We start from the raw sequence: 20227 nt of genomic DNA on the forward strand, positions 1-20227 counted from the left end.
CGCCATTCTCCTGCCTCAGCCTCCCGAGTAGCTGGGACTACAGGCGCCCGCCACCTCGCCCAGCTAGTTTTTTGATTTTTTAGTAGAGACGAGGTTTCACCGTGTTAGCCAGGATGGTCTCAGTCTCCTGACCTCGTGATCTGCCCGTCTCGGCCTCCCAAAGTGCTGGGATTACAGGCTTGAGCCACCGCGCCCAGCGTTTGTTTTTTCAAGACAGTCTCCCTCTGTTGCCCAGGCTAGAGTACAGTGACACGATCTCAGCTCACTGCAGCCTCCACTTCCCAGGTTCATGCGATTCTCCCTGCTCAGCCTCCCGAATACCTGGGACTACAGGTGCCCACCACCACTCCCAGCTAATTTTTGTATTTTTAGTAGAGATGGGGTTTCACCATGTTACCCAGGCTGGTAACTTGAACTCTTGACCTCAAGTGATTTGCCCGCCTCGGCCTTCCTAAGTGCTTCCTAAGTGCTGGCATCACAGGCATGAACCACCGCGCCCGGCCCAGAATAAAGGCTTTTGCTCACACCTTTCCTGGCTCCCTTTGCCTCCTGACCAACCCTGGTGCTTCCTTGTGTGGCCTCCTACTTCTAGGGACCCGTGAGTACCAGGCTTCTTCCTTCACGACAGTCATTTCTGCGTCTGCATGTCTCACTCAGTGTACGTGATTAAAACAAATGGTGGCTACGTGCTAAAGCAGTGGGGATGGGTGGGGGGCGGAGCTGACTCAGTAGCCGTCCAGCTGCAGGCACTTAGCGAATGTGCAGAGGAGGAGGAAGGACGCTCTGGGGCACAGACACAGGGTGCCTTCTGCTTTGGAGGACTCTGAAGCGAGTGGTGTTGAGGAGGCTCCAGGACAAGCCACGGTGGGGAGAGTTGCTAGAAAGGCTGCTGACGGGGTCGCTGTGTGCGCCCATGCATTCTGTGTGTTCCACAGAGATCTCAGACACAGCCTGTGCTTTACTCACTACAACACCAGTCCATGGAGTTCAGTCACTTCTCACCTGCCCCAGACGGTGTCACTGTGCATCCCCCTCCATAGGGGACACCTTGTCTAACATACATGAAGGTGCAGACTCCTTGGTGACCACCCGGCACCCTCTGCAGCCACACATCACAACAGCTTCAGGAATGTTGTGGGTCCACCCGCCCGCCCTCCCAGATCCCTTGACTTACCTTTATTCCTCAGGAATTTCATGGGGTTCGTAGGTGACGCCGCTAAAAGGGCATTAAAGGGGATCAAGAAGAAGAGATTTTAAGATGGCTTAAGATGAATTTGGGAAAACAAGGAAATAACTTGGCATTAGAGAAGGCAGCCTAACACACAGCTTCCAAATATCTCAGATGGCATGTGTTAATACATTTCTCCCAACGCCTGGCAGCAATGTGTGGGTTAATTTGCAGAAGCCTGGTGTTCTTTTTGCATCCGGTGCTCCCTATCACGAAGAATGACCTTTAGGAACAGGATACTTTTGGTTTCTGGCCTCCTTTTGCAGTCATACAAGTTGGGAAATCTCTGCCCAAATTGAGGACCTGGAGGGAATTTGAGTTGAAGGGACTATGACCTCATTAGAAGGTCAGAGAGGGTTGGGCACAGTGGCTCATGCCTATAATCCCAGCGAGGCAGTCAGATCACGAGGTCAGGAGTTCGAGACCAGCCTGACCAACAGGGTGAAACCCTGTCTCTACTGAAAATACAAAAATCAGCCAGGCATGGCAGTGCACCCCTGTATTCCCAGCTACTCAGGAGGCTGAGGCAGGAGAACTGCTTGAACCCAGAGGTGGAGGTTGTGGTGAGCCGCGATTGCACCATTGTACTCCAGCTAGGCAACAGAGAAAGACTCCGTCTCAAAAAAAAAAAAAAAGATCAGAGAGCCAGGCAGAGAGGCCAGGGAGCCAACAGTAGTGTCCTTTCCTCGGACACAAATTAGATGCAAATGTATCACACAGCATTTCCTTTACATGGAATGGAGATTGTTTATAAGCATCATATATCTCCACAGAGGGTTGCTGAGCTTCAAAGATTGTCGGGGTTGGTTTTGCTGTTGTAAGATAAACAGATATCCTCTAGTACTCAAATTAGAAAGGAACCATAGAAAATGCTTATAAAGAATTCTCGGCCAGGTGTGGCGGTACATGCCTGTAATCCCAGCACTTTGGGAGACTGAGGCAGGAAGATCATGAAGTCAGGAGATCGAGACCATCCCGGCTAACATGGTGAAACCCCGTCTCTACTAAAAGTACAAAAAATTAGCTGGGCCTGGTGGCAGGCACCTGTAGTCCCAGCTACTCAGAAGGCTGAGGCAGGAGAATGGCGTGAACCTGGGAGGCGGAGTTTGCAGTGAGCCGAGATCGCGCCACTGCACTTCAGCCTGGGCGACCGAGCGAGATCCGTCTAAAAAATAAAAATAAAAATAAAAATAAAAATTCTCTACACTCATAAACCTTCTGTGTCTAGACTTGCATGCTCTACTGCCAAAACACGCACCAAATTACAATTCAAGTCAGACAGACACATCTGTGTAATCTGGATGGGATCAAGGTTTTTGTGTGTGCTAATTAAAGTGAAATGAAGAAGAAAGAGAAGAAAATGGCAATCCCTAAAGAGAAAGCACAACTTAACAGAGAGTGAAGAGCATAAAATCTAATTTCCAAGCAAATGTTTATCTAATTACACTCTATTTTATGAACCTTTCTACTACCAAGCACACAGTACACATTCACATAGCAGATAAGAGAGGACTCCAGGCTACGATTCTCACTTCACTGAATGAGGAATTCAATGACTCACCCACGGATCTCGAGGCAGCCCCTTGAATCCCAGGTAACTGGGTTTTACGAGAGAACACTTTGGGCCCTTTGGTGATGTTTCTGGGTGGTTGTGATTGTTTATTGCCTTGAAAAGAAAACGTTTTGCGGTGAAATGTAATTACCCTCTTTTTATCTCTCCTGAAACAGCTTTTCAGTTTTCCCTGAGTCATGTAAAACCAATGGTTGAAGCTACCTGGTAAGCCTGTTACGTTTCCAGTGGGATGGAGTCCATCTGCAAACGGCAAGCATAAATGAAGTGGGCATTCCATTACAAACAAAAACAAAATGAGGAAACCACTCTGAACCTTGTCCATCACTCTCAAATTATCAGCATTTTATCCTATGGATGAAAGGAAATACTCAGCTACAGTCCAGCATCTGCCCTCTATTTATCTGAGCAATCAAGCTCTACTCCCTTCAGAATGTTTGGGCAGTGACTTGGAGCCACCAGTGTGAGGTCAGTCCTTGCTGTGGTAACGGAGTTCCTTCATGGAACCAAGCTGACCAATGGGGAGACTACAGGGTAAAAGGGCAGTGCTTGGAGGTGCAGGCATGATGAGACCAGGTCCCTGCCTGCAGTGTGCAGATTAGTGAGGAGGCAGAAAGAAATCAATTACAGTCAGCCCTCTGCATGCGTAGTTCCCCATCCGTGATTTCCACCAACCTCACTTGGAAAATGTTCAGGAAAAAAGGAATGGGCACGGTAGCTCACGCCTGCAATCCCAACACTTTAGGAGGTCAAGGGCAGATCGCTTGCAGCCAGGAGTTCAAGAACAGCCTGGCCAACACAGCAAAAGCCCAGCTCTACTAAAAAGACAAAAATTTGCTGGGTGTAGTGGTGCGCACCTGTAGTTCCAGCTGCTTGGGAGGCTGAGGCGTGAGAATCACTTGAGCCCAGGAGGTGGAGGTTGCAGTGAGCTGAGATCATGCTACTGCACTCCAGCCTGGGCAACAGAGCAAGACTCTGTCTCAAAAAGATAAAACAACAAACGCAAAAACAAAAACAAAAACTAGCCATGCATGGTGGCGTGTACCTGTAGTCCCAGCTACTTGGGAGGCTGAAGCAGGAAGATCACTTGAGCCGAGGAGGCAGAGGTAGCAGTGAGCCAAAATCGTGCCACTGCCCTCCAGACTGGGCAACAGAGCAAGATTGTGTCTCCAAACAAACAAAAAAAAAAAAAAAAAAAAAGAAAAAGAAAAGAAAGTGGAAGGAAAGCAGTCACCCTTAGAAGGGAGGCAATGTGCACCAGGGAGACCCACAGCAGGAAGGTGAAAGGGGACTCCTGATGACTGAAAGTGGGCCCTAGGCTTCCGAGATGGCAGGAATGGAAGATGGGCTCAAAAAGGCAATGAACTCAGTCATGTATGAGGGAGACAGAGGGGACCCGGGAGTCCTGGACGTTAGGGAACACCAAAATCAATCTTGATTCTTTAGTGTCCAGGCTGTGCATGATAGGTGACAGGAAGGGAGTACTTCCCAGCAAGCAGCAGAAGTCTGGGACTTTCTTTTGACTCATGATGTGACCTGAGCCACAGGAGGCCCCCCTTTTTTCCTTTTTTTTGAGATGGAGTCTTACCCTGTCACCCTGGCACATCTCGGCTCACTGCAACCTCCACCTCCTGGGTTCAAATGATTCTCCTGCCTCAGCCTCTGGAGCAGCTGGGACTACAGGTGCATGCCACCACACCCAGCTGATTTTTGTATTTTTAGTAGAGATGGGGTTTCACCATGTTGGCCAGGCCAGTCTCGAACTCCTGATCTCATGATCCACCCACTGCAGCCTCCCAAAGTGCTGGGATGACAGGAGTGAGCCACTGTGCCCTGCCAGGAAGTCCTGTAAGACATTAAAAAAAACTGTATCTATTTAAACAGAGATGGGATCTTGCTATGTCGCCCAGGCTGGCCTTGAACTCCTCAGCTCAAGTAATCCTCCTGTCCCAGCCTCCCAAAATGCTGGCATGAGCCTCGGTGCCTGGCCTAGAAAGTTTTTCAAGATAATAATCTTGATAATAAGGTTATAAGTTACCAGGATGCTTGTGAAATATTGCATATGACATATGAAATCCTTTGGAATCTCTAAATCAGAGAATTTGGATTCACTTTGGATATTAGAATACAATATCCACATCCTACTGGTAGTATGATTCTGGGTATATGATGCTGCTTTCTCTAAGCTAATACTGCTGACTTCATTCTCTCCAAGGGCCTTTGCATAAATCATGTAAAAAAAAAAAATCCATCAATGACTAACTTGCCCCTGCCACATTTATCAGGTGACCACTAAAGTGTCAGGCCCTAAAAGGACTGCAATGAAATGTTGCACACCTAAGTGAGCCCCAGCTGGGAGTCAGAGGGTGAAAACAGCCTCCCCATGACATCACTAGGCCATCATTTCTCAACCACCGGGGAGCCACGGGCCCTTTAAAAATTAGATGAGCTGGCCGGGCACGGTGGCTCAAGCCTGTAATCCCAGCACTTTGGGAGGCCGAGGCGGGTGGATCACGAGGTCAGGAGATCGAGACTACCCTGGCTAACATGGTGAAACCCCGTCTCTACTAAAAATACAAAAAACTAGCTGGGTGTGGTGGCGGGCGCCTGTAGTCCCAGCTACTTGGGAGGCTGAGGCGGGAGAATGGCGTGAACCCGGGAGGCGGAGCTTGCAGTGAGCCGAGATCACGCCACTGCACTCCAGCCTGGGAGACACAGCGAGACTCCATCTCAAAAAAAAAAAAAAAAAAAAAAAAATTAGATGAGCTTTATGAACCCCAGAGTTCCACTCAATGCCCTTGAAGCCTATCCAGGAAGGATCCTTGGCCCCCAGTTAGAGCCCTGTTTTAGAGAGCACAGGAAATACTTATGACTGGAGAGAAGCCACCCAAATCTTTCGATCCATCTTTCCCCTGTGAACACCGAGACTTCATTACTCTAGGTGGAATGGCTAGCTCTCTTCCCTTCTGAATCCTGCTCCTTCAAGTAAGCTTTTCATCTGCAGAAGATTTTGAAAAAATAAACACTGAATTCAAGGTAAACCTTGGGAAATGGTGCTCTGAAGTTCAGTGGTGTCTGGTTATGGAAAGGAACAAATATCCTTGCCCTCTGCTCTGTAAGTGGCATTCTAAACCCACCAAGGGACTTGCCCAGTCCTCCAGCAAGTCCTCCAGGCCCTGCTGCCCTGTAATCCTTGGGGCTGCAGGCAGCAAAGTTCTAGGGAACTCAGGTCCCAGAAAATGCAGTGATTCTGAATGTCCAACACAGACTTCATATTCCAAAGAGATATTAGTTCTCATGTTACTATAAATCCTTCAAGACAGAGAAACAGGTAACTTTATTCCTCATTGTTTAGGATTTTCTTTTTATTATCAAATCTCTACTATAGAAACACTGAAGGAAATGGAAAAAAAAAATCACTGGCGAGGCAGCATAAAATGGTGGCTGAAAACAAGAACTCTGGAGCCAAACAATCTCAGCTCTACTCCCTCACTAGTTGTGCCCCTTAGGTAGGATCCTTCAACATCTCTGCTTCGGCTTACCCATTTGTAAAACTGGGGTAACAGTATCTATCTCATAGAGTTAAGGGGACTAAACAAGTTAACACTTGGAAAGCATTTAAAATAAAGCCCAGCACATAATTGTTATATGTATTTGTAAAACTTTTTTAAAATCTCAAATTAACTGGGTTAATTTTTCCATGGATCTTTCAGGTCTTTATCCATACACATTTTTTAGATCTGTTACAGTAAATATGTATATACAATTCTGTATCCTTTTTATTCCTTTGTTATGTATACTGATGCAGTGTCCATAATTATAATTTATAGTGATTGCCTAAAACAAAATACAAACTAATTGCCCAACAATGCAGTGATGAGTAACAATGGACGCTGACACACTGGGCTAAGGATCACTTTCTGTCCAGCAACATCAGTCTCATACTCCTAGGCAATAACTTTTCTACCATTAGTCATCTCATTCATTAATTTTCTCTAAGGAGGTTAATCAACAGTAAATACCCCATTCAATACTATTATTTTTCTTACATTCAGATTTAGCATTTCATATTCTACTCCTGAGCACCTAGACCCTCCCCTTATAACAACAAAATCTGCATTTCTACAATTATGCACAAAATGTTATTGTAAAGTTTTCCATCCAATACTCCAGCTTGATGCAAAACAGTGTATTTCCAGTCAAAAACTTTTCTCTGCATAAGGTTTTTCCCTTAGCAATTCACACCAATCTACAAGTAGGTGAGAGCTCTTGCTAAAAGATGCCTCATTCCCCACAGTCACGGTTCTCAAGTATGAATTACTGGTAGACCGTAAGGGGAGTTTAGTTTTCTTCATTGTAATTATCCGATTTTGAATAAGGGCTACATAACTGCTGAAAGCTTTTCCCTATTTTTTTACTTCACGGGGTTTCTTCTAAGATAGATACTTTCTAGTAAATAATGCGGGAGAAGTCTTACTGAACTCTCAATGAAAAATGTCCCCTCTTGATTATGTTTATAGAGTTTTCCTCAATGTGCTGTCAAAATGTATGATAAACAAAAAACTCGCAAATTCAATTCAGTTTCTCTTCACTGTGATTTCTCTGGTGTTGAAGAAGGGCTGAGTGACCACTAAAGGCTTTTCCACATTCACTGCATATAAAGCGCTTCTCTCCACTATGCATTCTCTGATGAATAATAAGGGAAGAATTCTTACAAAATGCTTTCTCACAATGATTACATTTGTAGGGCTTTTCTCCAGTATGGTTTCTTAGGTGTACAATAAGGGATGAACTCTCATTAAATGCTTTCCCACATTCATTACACCTGTATGGTTTCTCTCCAGTATGAGTTCTCCGGTGTGCAATGAGGTGAGAACTACAGTTAAAGGATCTTTCACATTGATTACATTTATAGGGTTTCTCACCAGTGTGAATTCTCCGATGAGCAACAAGGTGACAGCTTTGACTGAAGGATTTTCCACATTTATTGCATTCATAGGGTTTTTCTCCAGTATGAGTCCTTTGATGTCTAACAAGGTGAGCCATTTGGCTACAGGATTTTCCACATTTATTACATTCATAGGGCTTAATTCCAGAATGAATTATCTCATGTTTAGTGAGGGCTGAGCGTTCTCTGAAAGCTTTGCCACATTCCTGACAGTTATACGGTTTCTCTCCCGTGTGAGTTCTCTGATGGGCAATAAGATGGGAGCTCCAGCTGAAGGATTTTCCACATTCAGTACATTTATATGGTTTTGCTCCAGAATGAGTTCTTTCATGTTTACTAAGGGCTGAGTAGTCCCTAAAAGCTTTTTCACATTCATCACATTTAAAGGGTTTCTCTCCAGTATGCATTCTCATATGGGCAATAAGATGGGAGCTCCAGCTGAATGATTTCCCACATTCAGTACATTCAAAAGGTTTCTCTCCTGTATGAGTCCTCTGATGTCCAATAAGATGAGAGTTCCAGTTGAAAGATTTCCCACACTCATTGCAAACATAAGGTTTTTCTCCTGTATGAATTCTCTTATGTACAATAAGATGAGAATTCCAGCTGAAGGCTTTTCCACATTTATTACATTCATAGGGTTTTATTCCAGTGTGAGTCCGTTCATGTTTAGTAAGGGCTGAACGATTCCTAAAAACTTTTCCACATTTATCACATTCATAGGGCTTTTCTCCAGTATGAGTTTTCTTATGCTGAATAAGGTAAGAGCTCCAGATGAAAGACGTCCCACATTCATTGTAGTCATAGGGTTTCTCTGCAGCGTAAGTGCTTGTATGCTGAGTAAGGAATGAATCATACCCAAAGACTTTCTCCCATTCATTGTATTTATACGCTTTCTCTACAGTACCAATTTTTTGATGTTCCATAAAGGATGAGAAATAAAAGATATTCTCATATTCTTTGTAATTATACTGGTTTTCTCCAACATGAAGCCTTGGGTGTTCATTAAATGATGGGCTCTGGTTAAAGATTTGATGGCATTCCTTATATTCATAGAGTTTTTCTCCTGTGTGAATTCCTTTATGATCACCAAAATGTATTATATGATTGAAAGATTTAACAGCATCAGTACATTTGAAAAGATTATCTCCAGTTTGTATTCTTGAAGGGTAAATAGGTTGAATGGACTGATAAACAGTTTTGTCATAATCACTATTTTCACAGGTAACCTTATCTGCATACATTATGGCTGAGTCACATCTCCAACTTTCAGCATGCGTATCAGGCTGATAGAAATGTTCTATCTGAGAAACTCTCTGAGATGGAACAAAGTTTAAGTTCTGGCTAAACTCTGCCCCAAGTTCACAGAATTCAGAGCTTCTCTGGGATAGTACTTGCTTTTGCATGAAGACCATCTGCCTCATAGCTGTACTCTGGTTCACGTGATACATTTCTAATTGGTCTTTACATCCCAAAACTTCTAACCTGGAGAACCAAGGATCATCCCATATATATCTTTCCAACTTCATGCCATGGGATTGTTCTTCCTCAAAAATGCTCTGTGCTGGGATCAATGCTTTGCTTTCAAGATTTCTCATCCATTCTGAAACAGACAGAAAAAAAGCTATGAGAGCATAGAGAAAGACATTAGAATAAAGTGGGAATGGTGAGATTTACTGTCCATATTATCAAAAAGACAAGTATAAATTTGTTTTCAAGACCAGACTTAGAACTCAGAGATCATAATAGGGAAAAGAATAGTGAAAAGTAAACAACAGTTAACCAGAATAAAGTGTGTACTGAAAACTAATGAAACCATTTAAAAGTACTTTCCATGAAAAGGAAGACCAGGATAAGAATGTGCAAGAAAGAGGTTGGGCGCGGTGGCTCACCCAGTGCTGTAATCTCAGCACTTTGGAAGGCCAACGCAGGCAGATCATGAGGTCAGGAGATAGAGACCATCCTGCGTAGCACAGTGAAACCCTGTTTCTACTAAAAATACAAAAAATTAGCCAGGTGTGGTGGCAGGCACCTGTAGTCCCAGCTGCTCAGGAGGCTGAGGCAGGAGAATGGCGTGAACCCGGGAGGCGGAGCTTGCAGTGAGCCAAGATTGCGCCACTGCACTCCAGCTGGGTGACAGAGCGGTACTCCATCTCAAAAAAAAAAAAAAAAAAAGAACATGTAAGAAAGAGTTAACTCTGCAGGCCTGACATGCTCAAACCTTGCAAAGGTGGCCTGTTTCCTAACTGGCCCTTAGCCAACTCCTGGGAATTAAGATCTTGGAATGTTCTAACTAGTAAGGGTGTTTTGCATGCTCAAGGTATTGAAGCACATTTACCTATTTCTTTTTTTTTTTTTTTTTTTCTTGAGACGGAGTCTCGCTCTGTCACCCAGGCTGGAGTGCAGTGGCCGGATCTCAGCTCACTGCAAGCTCCGCCTCCCGGGTTCACGCCATTCTCCTGCCTCAGCCTCCCGAGTAGCTGGGACTACAGGCGCCCGCTACCTCGCCCGGCTAGTTTTTTGTATTTTTTTAGTAGAGACGGGGTTTCACCATGTTAGCCAGGATGGTCTCGATCTCCTGACCTCGTGATCCGCCCGTCTCGGCCTCCCAAAGTGCTGGGATTACAGGCTTGAGCCACTGCGCCCGGCCCCAATTTCTTTAGATACATGTGCAAACAATGTCGTTCATAGTGATCACCTGCTTTCCCTCTGGGTGGTCTGGAGTTTCAGCGATTGCAGTGAGTCACGCAGGCACTGTATGCCTGTACAAGCAACCTCTCAATAAACACACTGGACTCCTAGACTCAGGCAAGTTTCCTAGTAGACATTTCACGTGTGTTGTCACAACTCCTTGCTGGAGGAATTAAGTGTGCCCCATGTATGCTACTGGAAGCTTGCACCTGGTCTAACCCCATGCACCTTTTTCCTTTGCTGATGTTGCTTTATATCCTTTCATTGTAATAAACCATAATCCTGAGTATAACGACTTTTGAGTCCTATAAGTCCTCACAGTGAATCAGTGAACCTGGGGTGGTCTTGAAGATCCCTGACAAAAGGACACAGTGAAGGTTATTAAGGTTAAAAAAGAAAAAAAGAGAATAAAGCCTTTCATCTTAACAAAAGGTAGGTAGGTGAGCACACAAGGCCTTTAGCAAGTAATGTTTACATCATGAGTGCTCTAATTCACTTCTGTGTCATAATGTCCTTCTACTCCCATATCTTGACAAATGCAGAAAAAAGGAGGAGAGGGGTGTTAAGAGAGTATCACCAAGCGAGGCTTCAAGCCAGGCTGTGACCTATGACAAAATGCTATCACATTGTTTCCTATGTCACAGAATCCAGTCAATCACACAAGATCCACCAACCCAAAGGGCAAACATCATCACAGTTTATGGATACCCCTAAAGTTACACTTCTATCCACCACAGAATATTTTTAGAGCAATGATAGACGGACTAGGAAGACAGCATAGTGTGAAAAAACAGACACAGGCGTTACATATAGGTTACACAGGCTAACCTATATTTGAACAATGGCCCGCTGCTATCCTTACAGAACTTTTCTGGTAACTAATGAGACTCAGAATCCAGCCAAACTCCTGGTAAGTTTAATATGCAGGAGCTGCCTATTGTCACTGCTGAAGTATCAGTTCTCTAACAACCAAAGGAGGCTATATTAGTTTCTTTCTGCTATTGTAACAAATTACCACATATTTAGTGACTTAAGATAATACAAATTTATGATCTTACCATTCTGGAAGTCAGAAGTCCAAAACGGCTTTCACTGAACTACAATGGAGTTATCGGCTGGGTTGTGCTCCCTCCAGGAGCTCTAAGGAATCCACCATATCCTTGCCCTTTCCATCTTCTAGAAGCTGCCCAAATTCCTTGGTTCACAGCTCCTTCCTCCACCTGCAAAGCTCATCACTCTGACCTCTGCTTCTGTCATCACTTCCTCTCCCCGTGTCTCTGACCCTCCTACCGCAATCTTGTAAAAGGACCCTTGTGAGTACAGTTAGAATCCACTCAGACAATCCAGGATAATCTCCCCACAGCAAGATCCTTAATTTATTCTCATCTGAAGGTCCCTTTTGCCACACAAGGTGCACTATTCACAAATTCTGGAGATTAGGATGCACATATCTTTGTAGGGGAAGTCATTATCCAGATTGCCACAGGGTCTAAAGTCCCAGGCAAGTCCCAACAAGAACTAGACCCTGTCCTCTCTCTCTGCTTCTTTTTCTCTCTTTACTGTATGTAATTTTCCCCCTTTTACCACCCAAGTCCATTATTTTTTGTTCAATTTTTTTGAGACAGGGTCTCACTCAGGCATCATAGCTCACTGTAATCTCAAATTACTGGGCTCAGGCGATCCTCCCACCTCAGCCTTCCGAGTAACAGGACTACAGGCGTGCATCCTGTACACATAACCATGCCTGGCTAAATGTTTTTAAATTTTTTGTAGTGACAGGGTTCTGCCATGTTGCCCAGCATGGTCTCAAATTCCTGGGCTCAAATAATCCTCCCACCTTGGCCTCCCAAAGCACTGGGATTACAAATGTGAGCCCCCATCCTGGCCCCCACGACCATTATAACAGAGGGTCTACTCTGCACAACTGGCATTTATTATCAATTTCAAGCTCAGCTCTTAAAAGTTACTGAATTATCTTCATATAGATTTTAAATCCTTCCAGTAAAAGCTTTTACAAATGGAAGCTGACCAATTCCCTGACCAAATGAAAGACCAACTGAAAGACCAAATGAACAGCTCTTGTCCAACTTTATACTCACTCAGTACTTGTAGTCTACTGAGTTTCCAGTACCAGAGACGAGGCAAGAAAGTATGGTCTCCCTGGAAGTCAGAATCTATGTGATGAGAGGTCATACCAAACAGTGATGAATATACATGAAATATCACTCTGAGGCTGGGCGCAGTAGCTCATGCCTGTAATCCCAGCTCTTTGGGAAGCTGAGGCAGGTGGATTACCTGAGGTCAGGAGTTCAGGACCAGCCTGGCCAACATGGTAAAACCCCATCTCTACTAAAACAATACAAAAAAATTAGCCGGGCGTGGTGGCAGGCGCTTGTAATCCTAGCTACTCGGGAGGCTGAGATAGGAGAATTGCTTGAACCCAGAAGGTGGAGGTTGCAGTGAGCCAAGATCATGCCACTGCACTCCAGCCTGAGCAACAAGGGCGAAACTCCATCTCAAAAAAAAAAAAAAAGAAAAAAAGAAACATCACTCTGAGATAGTGGGGTTATAGAATAGATGCTAAGTGGGTGGGAGATCAAAAAAGGAGATCAGCACTAACTGAAGTGATTGAGGATGGTTCACACAAAAGAAACAACATGAGCTCAGCCTTGAAGCACGACCTGGGTACAGAATGACTAGTCACTCTGCATGAGCAGAGGCAGGCATGGCCTGACCAGTGTGTGAGGAGGAAGATAAGGATACCTACTGAATAAACTCCAGGAACTATTCAGGAAATGAGAGAAACAATAGAAAAAATAGAAGGTCTTGGAATCCAGTTGTTTTGTTAAAAGGCAATTAGAATCACTCTAGGTTTACTGACAGGGACCTCATAATGAAGGATTTCAGGGATATAAACCCAGAAATAACACCTGAAGTGGCTAACAAGAAGTGAGAATTTCCTCATCAACTTGGGCCGGAATTTTATGAGAAAGGGGCCGGACTGAGAGTGATGATGGAGGCTGAATGACATAACTAACATTTCAGAGGAAGAAAATCTTGGGAGTTAGAAGAGAGATTACTTCTTGGTGAGGAAAGAGTAGGAAGCCAAGATGACTTCTTAATCTCCAGCTTAGGGGACATGCAGAAATACATCTCAGGGAGATGGGAAAACATCTAGAAAGAGGAGACAAGATTACTGGTTCTATCGGCTGTGATCACGGAGACAGCTGAGATGCTTTGTAAAAGGGAGAAGTGTAAGGACAGAGGTGCTGGAATTGCAGGGCTCTGGATGGTAATTAAGGATGGGCAGCACTGAAGGCAGAAGAATTAAAGCTCCTGGAATTCATGAGCTCTTAGGGGAAAGTTTCCAATTTGAATAGAAAACAACTGGCGAGATTCTCCACCAAAGTCCCCTCCATTAGAGTGGGTGGAAGATAATCCAACTTCAGGACTCAAGAAGACACTGTGGCACATTGCCAAAAATAGTAAGATAAAGACAATGTGTATAATATTCCTACTGTTGAAAACGTGAAAAGTAACACAAATTCCTACATGCTTGTAGTTGCATAAGGAAACTCTGTTATGCAAATAACAGAAATTACTAGAAGTGATTACCTGGGGCAGAATGTCAGTGAAAATGGCAAAGTAAAGACATCTAAAATTTCCACACTCTGTAAAACCAACTAAAAAACTGGCAAAACTGTCAGAAGGCAATTTTTTCAAAATTCTGTAAATTAACCAAAGCCTTGCAGCAACCAGGAAACATTTATTCCAGAAAAGTAAATTTTAATAAGAACAGTAAGCTATATGGTGTTTTAACTTACCCTGGTCCCATCTCTGGCTCAGTAACAGCCTTTGAAAATGACAGCTCCCACTGCTGGTACTTCAGCGAGCAGAATAAAGCTGGAGCTTTTTCAAAGCCTCAATCCCAAAGAACAATCATTACTAGACCTGCCTAGTGGCTCCCTGGAAGACTCCACTGGAAAAGCTGGTCTTTATTTTGCCTGACACAGAACTCTCATAGTGTTAAAAAGCCTCTAGGGAGGACATACTTTTCTAACACTTACAGGCAATGTTTTAAAGTCACCATTGCCCAAGGTGATGGCGAACAGGTGGGGCCCAAAATACAGGAGTCAAAAAGATAGAATGAAAGAACTGAGGAATGAGATGTCTATAGGGACTCTGAGAAGCTCCAACCTGGAAGGCTACATGCATACACATAATAATTAAACTAGGGCCGGGCGCAGCTCACGCCTGTCATCCCAGCACTTTGGGAGGCCGAGGTGGGCAGATCACGAGGTCAGAAGATCGAGACCATCCTGGCTAACGCGGTGAAACCCCGTCTCTACTAAAAATACAAAAAAAAAGTAGTCCGGCGTGGTGGTGGGTGCCTGTAATCCCAGCTACTCGGGAGGCTGAGGCAGGAGAATCGCTTCAACCCAGGAAGCAGAGGTTGCAGTGAGCCAAGACTGCGTCACTGCACTCCAGCCTGGGGGACACAGCAGACTCCGTCTCAAAAACAAAAACAAACAAACAAAAAAAAGAATTCTACACTCAGTAAAATTATCCTTCAAAAATGAAGGAGAAATCAAGAGATTTCCAGATAAACAAAACGCCAGTTTGCTGTTAGCAAACCTGTCCTATAGGAAATGCTGGCTGGGGATAGTGACTCATGCCTGTAATCCCAGCACTTTGAGATGCTGAGGCAGGGGCATCACACGAGCTCAGGAGTTCAAGACCAGCCTAGGCAACATAGTGAGGCATCGTCGTGTGCACCTATAGTCCCAGCTACTCAGGAGGCTGAGATGGGAGGATCACTTGAGCCTAGAAAGTTGAGACTACAGTGAGCCATGATCATGCCACTGCACTCCAGCCTGGGCAACAGAGTGGAAATGCTAAAGTGAGTCCCTCATGCTGAAACGAAAGAACATTCAACAGTAACTCAAAATAAAAAACATCAATAAAGGCAGCTACATGAGTACGAAAAGACAATATAAATACAATTCTTGTTTCTAGCTCCTTTTTTTAGTCTGTTAGAAGACAACTGCATAAAGCAATAATTATAAATCTATATTCATGAACACACAATGTATAAAGATGTAATCTGTGACAAAACAGCATAAAAGGAGGAGGGCAGAGCTATACAGAAACAAAGTTTTGGTATACTATTAATATTAAACTAGTATTAATCCAAACTACATTGTCATAAATCAAGATGTCAATTGTAAGGCCAGGCGTTGTGGCTCACACCTATAATCTCAGCACTTTGGGAGGCCAAGGCAGGAGGATTGCTTATGCACAGGAGTTCAAGACTAGCCTAGGCAATACACTGAGACCTCGTCTCTACAAAAAAAAAATTTTTTTTTTAATTAACTGAGCATGACGGTGCATGGCTGTAGTCCCAGCTACCCAGGAGGCTGCGGTGGGAGGACTGCCTAAGCTTGCAATGCAGAGGTTGCAGTAAGTCAAGATTGTGCTACTGCACTCCAGTCTGGGCAGAAGAGCAAGACCTTGTCTCAAAAGATGTTAATTGTAATCCCCAGGGCAACTATCAAGAAAATAACTCAAGATATTTTTTTTCTTTTTTTTTTTTTTTTGAGACAGAGTCTCACATTCTCGCCCAGGCTGGAGTGCAGTGGTGTGATCTCGGTTCACTGAAAGCTCTGCCTCTCGGGTTCACGCTGTTCTCCTGCCTCAGCCTCCCAAATAGCTGGGACTACAAGCGCCCGCCACCATGCCCGGCTAATTGTTTATATTTTTAGTAGAGACAGGGTTTCACCATGTTAGCCAGGATGGTCTCAATCTCCTGACCTTGTGATCCACCCACCTCGGCCTCCCAAAGTGCTGGGATTACAGGTGTGAGCCACCGTGCCCGGCCAAAATAACTCAAGATTTTATAGTAAAAGAAAAGTGGTTACCTGTGTGTATGCCTCTGTGTATCTCTGCTTTGGGGGAATAATAGTAATGTGACTAAGAACAAGGAGTATAAATGAATTATTTTTGGTGTTGTATTTGAGACAGGGTCTTGCTCTGTTACTCAGGCTGGAGTGCAATGGTGAAATCACAGCTTACTACAGCCTCAACATCCCAGGCTCAAGCAATCTTCACCCCCTGAGTAGCTGGGACCACAGACATGCACCACAAAGCCCAGCTAATTTTTTTAATAAAGAAGTTTTTTTTTTTTTTTTTTTTAGCTTACACATTTTAAGTAGCTTTCAGATATTTGAACATTACCTATATTTTAAAAATCTATTTTGTTTGGTATCCAAGAAGATCTAAGTAAGAAAGAACAAAAGCCCAAGCCGGGCACCGTGGCTCATACTGTAATCCCAGCACTTTGCGAGGCTGAGGTGGGTGGATTACTTGAGATCAGGAGTTCAAGACCAGCCTGGCCAACATTGTGAAACCCTGTCTCTACTAAAAATACAAAAAACAGCCAGGCATGGTGGCGGGTGCCTGTAATCCCAGCTACTCAGTAGGCTGAGGCGGGAGAATCGCTTGAACCTGGGATGCGGAGGTTGCAGTGAGCAGAGATCGCACTACTCACTCCAGCCTGAGCGACAGAGCGAGACTCTGTCCCAAAACAAACAAACCAAAAAGCCCAAAAAACCTATTTTTTTTAAAGAAGTATCTGTAGTTATAGGTTACAAGTTTGGCAACAGAGGGAATAAGTAAAACATTTTAAGTAGCTACATGGATGAGAGGTAACATTAGAGGAAGGGACCGCAGAAAACAGGAGCCATGAAGAGAGCCGCCAGCGAGGGAGGGAAACTGCAGCACATGAAAATGGCTATCTTATTAGGATGGTGATGCTTCTTTGCTCTAAATCAAAAGCAGCAAGAGAAGAAAGCTCCTTAGAGGGAATTCTAAATGTATCTGAGGAAGGTAACTCTTCATGGCCTTATTCCATTTCTTAACAAAGAGGGCCTGGGGGGAATTCCGTTCCTTGTTCAGCCTGGGCTCTGCCCTCACCTGGGCAAGCGCGTTGAGGACATGCCTGCTCCACCGACCATGGCTCTTCTCCTTGCTCCAACAGGGAGATGACCTCAGGCTTGGCAATCTGATTTCCTGTGCATGGAGGAAAAGCATGGAACTCGTGTCATGAGGCTTTGGGACAGCCAAAGAAAGCTTCTCTTGCCTATTCCTCCCTGTGACTTCTCAACCTGGGCAGAATACACAAGGTCCTTCCCACTCCATGCTCTGTAAGCATTAGGAGTTTTGTGCCCGACCCTCAGGGCCCAAGATCATCTCAGCTCTTCTGAGACACCACCCTCGCCCCTGCAACAAGCTTCTAAACATGGAGCAGCTGAAGGCATTACAGCTTCGTTTACTTGGGCAGCACCTGCCTTACCCACAGAGAGCAGGTGCCCATAGGTCTCCAGCATCACATCGCGGTACAGAGTCCTCTGAACAAAGTCCAGCTGCCCCCACTCTTCTTGGGTGAAGTCCACGGCCACGTCCTTGAAGGTCACTGGTTCCTAAAAGAACACAAATGTTCCTTCTCAGCCTGTGACCACCGCCTCCAATATTTCTAGGGATGGAGTGAGGCTGACAGCCCTGGGGAGAGAAGATAGGATATAGAGAAACTGTCCTGGTTATTCATGAGTCTGACTAATGTGAGGCAGGGCTCATTGAGAACCACCCAAGACCCCATCTTTGGTATATCCTCTTAGGGAATTAGATACCTGGGCCCACAAGAACCACAGCAAAGTTGAGCAGGTCTCTTCGAAGACTCTTGCCAAATTCCAGCACACTGGCTATGTCCCCCACCTTGGCAATGCCCCTCTTCTGGAAAGGCAGTCATGTAATAAGGCCTGGACCGGTGCGGCAACAGGCTATAAGCAATGGTTGCAAGCCAGAGACCTTTAGGATGGAGTCTTTGCTTCAGCACCCAGATCAAGGACCTGAAAGGGTGATCTGTACATTCACAAGTTGTCTTTCTGGCCATGGTGGGAAGCCTTCCATTCCCAGTTCATCTCTGTCCCAAGGACTGAAGCTAAGGGTGTGCAGGATGCCCCAGAGCAGCCCAGTCCAAGGAAAATTGGTTACAGCTGCCATTAAAAGCACTTTAGTTACAAACAATCTAAACTGATTTTTTTTTTTTTTTAATGAAAGCAAGAAAACTGGAAAACTAGAAGGAAAAAGGAAAGGTAATCTAAGTCTGATTTTTCCTATGAATACATCCCTCAAGTCCTTTTATTATTATTTTTCTCGAGACAGAGTCTCACTCTGTTGCCCACGCTGGAATGTCATGGTGCGATCTCAGCTCACTACAACCTCTGCCTCCCAGGTTCAAGTGATCCTCCTGCCTCAGCCTGCTGAGTAGCTGGGACAATAGGCGTGCACCACCACGCCCGGCTAATTTTTGTATTTTTAGTAGAGATGGGGTTTCACCATGTTCACCAGGCTGCTCTCCAACTCCTGATCTCAGGTGATCCGTCCACCTTGGCCTCCAAAAGTGCTGGGATTACAGACATGAGCCACTGCACCCAGCCTCAAGTCCTGATCTGAGCCGGCCCTCCCTGCTGAATCTTCAGTGTATCAACTTTTATTGTCTCAATTGCTTCCCCTCTACCTTCAAATGATGGGCTTAAAACAAAGAACTGCTTCTGCTCCAATAAATACCATACCCTGAAAAGTCAACTCCTGCTCACAAATCTCCAGGCTCAGCCTTACTGTACCCCACGGCAAGGACTGTCCATCCTCTTTTCCATGGCTGAACCTCACCTCTGTGTCCCACATCCTCGGAGGCAAAGAATCATCCCTCCCAAAGCCTCACACTCCCCGTAGAGACGTCTCCTGCACCCTTGTCCCATTTCTTCTGTGTCTCATGTCCTCAGAGGCACAGAATCACCCCTCCTGCAGCCTCACACGCCCTGTAGAGATGTCTCCCGCACCCTTGTCCCACTGCTTCTGGCAGTCAACCTCCTCCTGCAAGGTACAGCGCACTCTCACCTTCTCTCCTTCCTTGTCGTCCGGCCTTGCCCCAGGGCAGTTCCTTCTCTGCCTTTATTATCCGTTTTCCTGTTCCTTGGTAATGGAAATTTTTTCTGAATATTTGTCATTTTTGCTGATCTATATTGAAGCATTTTGGAGCAATAATTATATGAGTCTTATTTTTACCAAGCTCTCACCAAGATCTCACCAATGTCTTGCGATTGCCAAGTCCAAAATTTGATTTCTGCCTTTACCTTCTTGGCCTATGCAGCATTTAGAAGTGCTGGCCACAACCTCCCTCTATGATACCCTCCCAAACCCCATGGTCAATGACAACTTCTTGGTTTTCCTCTCACAGACTGCCCAGACCTCAGTATGCTTGACGGCTACTGTTTCTACATTTTATGGTAATGTAATTTTTTTTTATTTAAATGTAACATGGGAGTTGGGAGCACTGGCTCATGCCTGTAATCCCAACACTTTGGGAGGCCAAGGTGGGTGGATCATTTGAGGTCAGGAGTTCAATACCAGCCTGGCCAAGATGATGAAATCCCGTCTCTACTAAAAGTACAAAAATTAGCTGGACATGGTGGAGCACTCCTGTAATCCCAGCTACTCAGAAGGCTGAGGAACGAGAATCCCTTGAACCCGGGAGGCAAAGCTGCAGTGAGCCAAGATCGCATAACTGCACTCCAGCCTGGGCGACAGAGTGAAACTCTGTCTCAAAAAATAAAAAAACGGCCGGGCGCGGTGGCTCAAGCCTGTAATCCCAGCACTTTGGGAGGCCGAGGCGGGTGGATCACGGGGTCAGGAGATCGAGACCATCCTGGCTAACATGGTGAAACCCCGTCTC

At 45.0% G+C, this 20227-nt stretch overlaps 2 protein-coding genes across 4 annotated transcripts in view; both read right to left on the reverse strand.

Moving 5' to 3' along the window:
• Positions 1-3224, reverse strand: part of LOC105539432 (chromosome unknown open reading frame, human C19orf18) — a 42301-nt gene extending 39077 nt beyond the window's left edge. The window contains exons 1-3 of the mRNA XM_011979721.1: positions 3003-3224; positions 2790-2894; positions 1175-1216 (exon numbers count right to left, since the gene is read on the reverse strand). Coding sequence (XP_011835111.1) covers positions 1175-1216; positions 2790-2894; positions 3003-3123 — 268 coding nt within the window. The 5' untranslated portion in view covers positions 3124-3224. The remainder of the gene's footprint in view (positions 1-1174; positions 1217-2789; positions 2895-3002) is intronic.
• Positions 3225-6134: 2910 nt separating this feature from the next.
• Positions 6135-20227, reverse strand: part of ZNF606 (zinc finger protein 606) — a 73330-nt gene continuing 59237 nt past the window's right edge. For all 3 annotated transcript variants that reach the window (XM_011979728.1, XM_011979727.1, XM_011979729.1), the window contains 3 exons: positions 17789-17915; positions 17410-17505; positions 6135-9349 (listed from right to left, as the gene is read on the reverse strand). In XM_011979728.1, coding sequence (XP_011835118.1) covers positions 7371-9349; positions 17410-17505; positions 17789-17915 — 2202 coding nt within the window. In that variant the 3' untranslated portion in view covers positions 6135-7370. The remainder of the gene's footprint in view (positions 9350-17409; positions 17506-17788; positions 17916-20227) is intronic.

The sequence above is a fragment of the Mandrillus leucophaeus genome, unplaced genomic scaffold, assembly GCF_000951045.1.
Source record: "Mandrillus leucophaeus isolate KB7577 unplaced genomic scaffold, Mleu.le_1.0 Scaffold205, whole genome shotgun sequence".
Lineage (NCBI taxonomy): Eukaryota > Metazoa > Chordata > Mammalia > Primates > Cercopithecidae > Mandrillus > Mandrillus leucophaeus.